The sequence below is a fragment of the Pelodiscus sinensis genome, chromosome 3 (assembly GCF_052426305.1).
Source record: "Pelodiscus sinensis isolate ZL-2025 chromosome 3, ASM5242630v1, whole genome shotgun sequence".
Taxonomy (NCBI): Eukaryota; Metazoa; Chordata; order Testudines; family Trionychidae; genus Pelodiscus; species Pelodiscus sinensis.
In genome coordinates this window covers 30,522,457-30,530,233 of record NC_143054.1, presented here as the reverse complement: position 1 = coordinate 30,530,233, position 7,777 = coordinate 30,522,457, and the positions used below count along the sequence as shown (strand labels likewise).

The following is a 7,777-nucleotide window of genomic DNA, read 5'->3' as shown; positions in this document are numbered from 1 at the left end:
AATGCTGTTCTTAAATATTTCTTACATGAATAATCCTTAAATAATTAAATTAACTGAGGGCTATTAATTAAATTCACAAATAGAATTTGGTGCAGTATTTTTCCTTTGTAATAGCAAAGCAAGTAACAAAAAGCAGAGAAAGCCACAATATAAAGCATGGAGTCTGAATGCTGCCCTGAGATAAACATGCACGACAGTCATTGCAATCAACAGGAGATACTTGCATCTAAAAGCAGAATTTGGCTCTATGTATTTTAATGTTCACAAATAAGTATATTACAAAGAGAAACAATTTTAAGGGCACTAATTCTACCCAAGATTAATGAGATTCTTTGTCTTTTGTTTCTTATGCAGCAATAGCAATATTTGTGTAATTTCAAAATTCCAAATTGGAATCAACAGTGATAATATGACATTAAGTACAGAAACAAGGAACTATATCCAATTTAAAGCTAGGAAACTTGTGAGTAGTGATCAATTGATGCAAGTACATGGTTGCTTAACTGTTAATACTTCCTCATATCCAAGTATTAAAATGAGACTGTATCTATACCAATTTCCCAGGAAGTTAAGGGCCAGCACGAACTGAGTTTGCATCAAAAGCCTACTTAATTCTATGAATGCTTTCTTTAAGAAGTCCACTCTGTTACTGAAAATGCACAACTACTGGCAAATGCCTCTTTAAATGTGATGGTGTCTACTGGCGTGCATAATGAAAGAGAATACCAGATTACTAAGGGAGGAGGAGTCATTTTGGTTTGAGATTACCAAATATAGACTGTATTACATTGGCATCCTGACAAATCTGCTTGCATATGTAATACTTATATATGTACCTATGTAAATTAAGTGCCAGGTTAGATTCTATGCCATTTGGGAGAGGGTAAGGGTTCAGAAGGAGAGGACTCAGCTCAATAACAATAGAATAGGAAAAACTAAACAAGCTTAGAAGTATGTTTTATTTTGATTATTCTCCTGTTTAGTCTGATATCCTTTCATGAACAGAAAATGCAAGTAATGTTATGCATTTATGGGTAAGATCTTTATCTGCTTCTGTGTGGAATAAGTATCAGAGGGGTAGCCGTGTTAGCCTGAATCTGCAAAAGCGGCGAGGAGTCCTGTGGCACCTTATAGACTAACAGAAGTGTAGGAGCATAAGCTTTGGGTCTTTGCCCACGAAAGCTTATGCTCCTACACTTCAGTTAGTCTATAAGGTGCCACAGGACTCCTCGCCGCTTGTGTGGAATAAGATACCTCAGCCTACCCTTAGTCATACACAATGTGAAAAGATAGACATGTTTGAAAAAAAAATGATAACCATGGCCCAGGGGATGAAGTGGTCTTTTTGCATAACTAGGGTAGGAGTTTACAAACTTGTTTATTTTCTTTTAAGGGTAATCAGTGTCAGTTATACTGACTACCAGTATCCAAGCCATTTTTGAAGGGCAGAGCTGACTGCTCTCTCAGGGTATGTTTACACTATAGGGTAAGGTCGAACTAAGATGCGCAACTTCAGCTATGTTAATTGCGTAGCTGTAGTCAAAATACCTTAACTCAACTTTTGGCACTATCCACACTGCCAGAAGTCAAATGGAGAACACTCTTCCTTCGACTTCCCTTAGTCCCCATGGAAGCAGGACTACTGGCATCGATCGAAATGCCTCTGTCAGTTCAAATTAGCATGTCTTCACTAGACCCACTGATTTGAACCCTGGAAAATCAACAGCAGCAGCTTTGATCTTTCTCTGTAGTGGCTCTGGCTGGCCCAGATCAGCTCACTCAGGCTTCTAGGTATCAGGCAGAAGGACTATAAAACTGCAGTATACATGTTCAGGTTTTGGCAACCTCCCCTTTCAAGGGGTCTCAGAGCCCAGGCTCCAGCCTGATTCCAAACATCTATGCAACTGTATAGCCCGCAGTCTAAGCCCACTGAGTTGCAGTTATCCTATCCATGCCAGCCACAAGTTTTTTACAGAAGTGTCAATGTACACTGAGACCCTTCAAGGTGGGAGGATCTCAGAGCCTGGGCTCCATCCCAAACCCAAACACCTACATTGCTATTTTTAGTCCCACAGCCTGAGCCCCTGGAGTCTGAGTCAGTTAACCTGGGTTCAGACTGGGTGCTGCAGGTTTTTTAACATATTATAGATATATGCAGTGTATATACTCAGTTCTTCCTAACTGTGTGGGTTGATGGATGTACGATAATTTCCACATACAGAAGAAGCTTATCTTCATCTTCCCTGAAATTTCAGGAAGAGTGCCAAAACCCAGATGCTGAACTGTCCAAGCAAGAAAAACATAATTCTGATCGAACTCAATGAAACGTTTCTGTGGAAACTGAGCTGAAGAAGCCTTCTGACATTTAGTTGAAAAGAAGACTAAATTTTTTCTTGCTAGTGTCCCTAACAGGTGAAAACTGCCTCTTTTGTACTCACTTGCAATATTCATCCAACTACAGCTGTAAGATACACAATCAAGAAGTTTTTAGGGTTCAAAATAATAATCAAGATATTTATAACTCACCTCATTTGCATGTAATTGTTTGATAAGTTTCACTAGTTTTGCTCTGGCATTTTTTGTATAAGTTTTAAAGTTAAAACAACATGTGGATAAGCACAGTTTGCATTTACTAAAAACCATATGAAAATAATACAGAATAAAAGAAAATAAAAACATAGCCCTTTAAACACATTTTTTCTCTAGCAGAGGCCATCACCACAATAAATGGTCTGTAATATATATATAATCACAAGTAACATTACTTCCTTATATAATTTCAAAATGAAATATCAGTCTCTCATTCCCAAACATTGCTTTCTCTCATAATCTTACCTAAAAATGTAGTGTGAATTCTCTATCTGAAATCTTGATTTTAAAAACAAACAAACTTTTCTTAAAGCCCACAGGCATTTTGTGGTAAAGAGCCAAGGACTATCAAGATTAAGCATACAGTGCCTGATTGACATATAATTTCATCTTTTGTTTTCTACTAACTTGAGTTGCAACCTCAAGGTAATCTGGCTATACTTATTTGATATAAGCACCGTCAATTAACCATTTTATGTCTGAGAAATTTCAGAGTAACTTCTTAAAGATTAAAAAATCACTATTTGTAAAATGTTTAAGTGTTAGAATAAGGAACTCTGGTAGCTAAAGGTAAGAAGCACTTTCACTGAAAGCCTGGAGGCTTGCACAGTGTCTTCATCCTGTGTTTTATTATGGCTGCCATTTTGTCTCTAGCTTCAAAGTCCACTTAGTGTTTTTTAAAACAAAAAATAAAACAAACCTAGAACAGAGCTATTAGCCCTGGGGAAAAGGTGAATCTTTAGTTTTAAAACAATCCTTTCAGAAGAGCTCCTTTTAATTAGACTCTATCAAACTAAGTTATAATTTGGCATCAATAATGCTTACAGTTCCACAATGTACTGTAATTGTTTGAGATCTAAGAAAACCCTCCAAATACTGAGATGTTTATTGCAATTCATTTTTAAAGATTCACAACCCTTCAACAATGTTTATAGTCCTGTCTTATTTTTAAACAGCACCCAACATTACATACTTTCCATATAATATTAAATATGAAATTACCACTTAGAAACAATATTTCAGTAGATAGAGGGTTTAAGGCAAGTCATTCATTTGGAAAAGTTAATTCCCATGTGATAATCTAGATTGACAAAGCTGTTTTCCACCCCATTAGTGTCTTGGGAGACACAACGTACATTCAGTAGAGGGGTACACATCTGACCCTATGGACATACATTGTAAGTCCTGAGTACTCACTGAAATAATAGTAATATTTTCATATAAGGCATGACCCACAGGGACATGGTATGGGAGGGGTTAATTTTCTTTGTTTCCAGTCTTACTATTGAATGTGATATTCCCTAAGTAACAGCATTCTTTTCTTACTAAACACCTTTGCAAACAAATACAAACCTCTTTAAAAGGTGCTAAAAATGGGTTTTGAAAACATATAAAATATATTCATCATAGTATTTCCTAATCATTGTTTTAGTGCTGGATATCTGCAGGTTATTTCTTGTTTCTGACTGAAACTATTTGTTGTGGAATAACGGTTCTGTCCCAAAACATTGTCTTCTTCCTTTAGAATTTTGGACCATGAGGGCTTCATGCCTTTCTGCTCTATACTTCCTTTTTGAGTTCTTTTCAATGGCAATATCAACAACACTAAGATGCAGGCAATGTGAAGACAGAAACACCAGGAGCTAAACAAAGAAGAAGAAAAAAATATCATTAATTAGAACTCTGACCACTATTATGGCTATTTGAAATACCTGACTGCTTTTATATAGGCAGTTTTCTTTAGCAGCAAGACATCAACATTTCCACTAGCATTCTTTCAAATGTCTTTTAATTGTATTGGAAAGTAGAGTAGTAATCAACAAGAAATGAAATCTCCCACAGTTATATTTACTTCTAGAATATAAAGTAAACACTACTGGACTATCTCCAAAGCAAAATGCTACATTTACCTTAGCAAAACTTCATTTTTGGTGACCCGCCCTCTGTTTTAAGCTGTAATGGCTACAACCCAGCTTTGTAGTCACATATGCCATTGAGTATTTGAGAAATATGATATATTTTGACATATTTCATACTCTGGTAAATGTACTATAATTAATTAATAAATAGGAAACAGCAGAAACAAAAAAAATCAAGCAAAAGTGAAAAAATAATAACATTAAGCAATAAGAGGAGAGGCGAAGAATAATGATAGCAAAGAAACTGCAGCTCTAATCAGGTTATTGGACCTTAGCTGACCAACCCCATAAGCAGATATTGGAGCCCTGGTGCAGTTCTACTGATTCACTGCAGTATCATAGAAACTCAAAGTAACAAACACCAGATTTATAAAATAACCAGTCAACAAAACACTCATGTGGAACAGGAAGTACACAATCAGGAGCAAACCCTTCCCCTCCAAAATACCATAGAGTACTGTGTTAAACATAATCTATTACACTGAAAAAAAATTGACATGGTAAGGAAACTGTTTCTGTGATTATTTCATGTAAATGGAAATGGCTAAAAGCATTTTTCTTCTACATAGTAAAGTTATCAAAGCTGTGTTAAGTCAATGTTCAGTTTTAAACTTATAAAAGAACAACATCATTTTGTTCAATTATTAACATTTCAGAATTACAAACAACCTTAATTCCTGAGGTGCTCTGAGATTCTATTGTAAGGCCAGGTCTACACTAAAAGGGAATGTCAAAACAAGATACGCAACTCCAGCTATGTTAATTATGTAGTGGAGTCGACATACCTTGTTTCCAGTTTCCCCACCTTCTCCACAGCAGAGGCCGACAGAAACAAACACTCCTGTAGGCTTCCCTTACTCCTTGTAGAAGCAGGACTACTGGTCATTGGTGAGGGTGCCCTCTGAGTTCAATCTAGCGAATGTGAATTAGACTTGCAAAATCGAACTCCAGAAGAACAATTGTGGTGTGTTAATCTTCCATTTAGTGAAGGCATGGTCTAAATGTGGCCTGATAACTTTCTTGGGGTAGAAGGTTCAAAAGGCTTTCCTGGGTGCAAGAACTACAGGTAGTATTTGGAGCATCCTTAAGCATGGGCAGCAGGTATAATAGACAAGGTAAGACAATACCTTCCCAAACAGCTAGGCATGGCCCTGTCCACACTCCTCCTCCAGAACTCCTACTGTTTCACCAGGGCTTCCGCCAGGAGCTGTGCTGAAGCAGTAGGCATTCTGGGGAAAGAGCGTTGTTGCCCACAGGCTTCAACCATGCTGAGGCTGCACATGCTGGAGCAATGCACCCTTCCTGTGGTACTCAGAAATCAGGGAGGCTCGGGCATATGCTACTCGCCCTCCACACACTTCAGGGCTGGGGAGGCTCAGGATGCATGCCACCTGCCCTCCCTATGGTACTCCAAGTTCAAGGAGGCTCCTGTGTAGGGGCTGAAGGCTTGACCCTGTAGTGATGGGGAGCTTGGCTCAGCAGGGGAACGGGCCTCACGCAGAAAAAAAAAGGGTTGGGCTTGCCTCCTGCAGCCCTACATTTACCCGCTGCCAATGTCCTCAAGGCAGCCAACTGCATAGAAGATGCTTAGATTGACATTCATATTGTATTAGTTTGGGTTGCAAATCCCACACCCAAAAATTGAAGTGTTTTTGGATGCTAACTTGGGTTTACATGCTGTACCAAAGACAGGGTAGAGACTAAACCTGTTCATATCCTCCATGTTTACTAGCTTTAATTATAGAAAATCCAACACTGGAATTTGAGATCTATCCAAATGTACTGTAAATATACCTTGCTGCCAGATTATATACTGAATACAATTACATATACAATCATTAAATATGTATATGTATAAACAGTATAATATGTTAAACATCTGTGACACTTTAAAACTGTGAACAAATAATGCAAATAAAAAAAAAGTTTTCCTGCTACATTTAAAAGCCTTCTATGAGGAACACTCTCTTTTAAGAAATATATACTTATTTACCCTTTTATGGATGGTTAGTCATGAGAGTTACTTCAATCAGTGGACACTTATTCTTGCTGCTCTGTGCCACTTTACCCATTTTCTAATTGTAGATGTGTGCTTTGAATTGCTCTTATTCCAGGAAATTCAATATTGTGCTTGTGTTCTGTGTGCTTAAGGAACTAAGAAAATGTTTTTTTTTTTTTAAATTTTCCAAACCTGATGACAGCTCATTTAGCTGGCAAGGTAATAATCCAAATACTAAATTTCTGTTCCCCACACAAAGGATATCTCCTGCCACAAGAATAATTTAACTTGCCTCTGAGCCCAGTGATTTGTAAAAAACCCAGAAAGTATACTTACCTGTAAAATATGAAAGAGGGTTTTACGGAAAGCAGCACAAATGGCACAACTGTGTAACTTATTGCTACTTGAGTTGCTATCCATGTGATGACATCATAACATATTTTAACAGGGAGAGGCTCAATAAAGTAGTGTCTAATGTTGTTTCTCATCTAAAAAAAAGGAGATAACAGTAAACAGTATTAGTAACTAAAACGTTATTGAGAGCTAGTTTTATTGTATTTTTTTTGCTCCGTTGTCATGAAAGCCCTCTGGCACTAAAGAGTTCATCTTATTTCCAGCGTCTTTTCTTTTTGTACTTTATCCTCAAGGACACTTGTTGAGGGGAAGAGTTTCTCATACTTTCTGATGAGACAAGGAACCAATTGGAAACAAGATTCCAATGCCAGTGTATATATAAGCCAAAGGATTCATCCAAGAACACTGCAGTTGGTACATGTGTATCCGAACCATACCCAGCATCCATTGGTCTAGGGTAGTGTTTCTCAAAGTGGGCTGCGGGCTCGCTTTGGGAAAATACTAGCAGGCATGCGCCACTTTGTTTACCTAAAGAGTGTGTAGCCATTGAGCCTTGCAGCTCCCATTGGCACCAGTTCACCATTTCCAGCTAAGGAAAACCACAGGAATGGCAGTCCCAGCATCCATGAAACCAACCCCCAAATGGGATTAGAACCCCAAATAAACCATTCAGGCAAGTCCCTTTAACAATGAAAAGAGGAAATTATTTGGTCAGAACCTACTAGTTGGGATGGTCACATGTCTTCCCAAGACCAACTACTGCTTAGACCAGGGCTACTCAACTTAGGAAGCCCTGCGGGCCACAATGATACTCACAGAACATGCCGAGGGCCGCAACTTAAATGTGGTTGCATAGATATGCAACAATATATGCAGATAGATTCTTTCATACTGACAGGCTTGAATACAAAGATTA

General features: G+C 37.9%; 1 protein-coding gene across 1 annotated transcript in view; it reads right to left on the bottom strand.

Moving 5' to 3' along the window:
- Window positions 1–2,484: 2,484 nt before the first annotated feature.
- Window positions 2,485–7,777, bottom strand: part of MBOAT2 (membrane bound glycerophospholipid O-acyltransferase 2) — a 169,671-nt gene continuing 164,378 nt past the window's right edge. The window contains exons 12-13 of the mRNA XM_006123617.5: window positions 6,844–6,995; window positions 2,485–4,232 (exon numbers count right to left, since the gene is read on the bottom strand). Coding sequence (XP_006123679.1) covers window positions 4,010–4,232; window positions 6,844–6,995 — 375 coding nt within the window. The 3' untranslated portion in view covers window positions 2,485–4,009. The remainder of the gene's footprint in view (window positions 4,233–6,843; window positions 6,996–7,777) is intronic.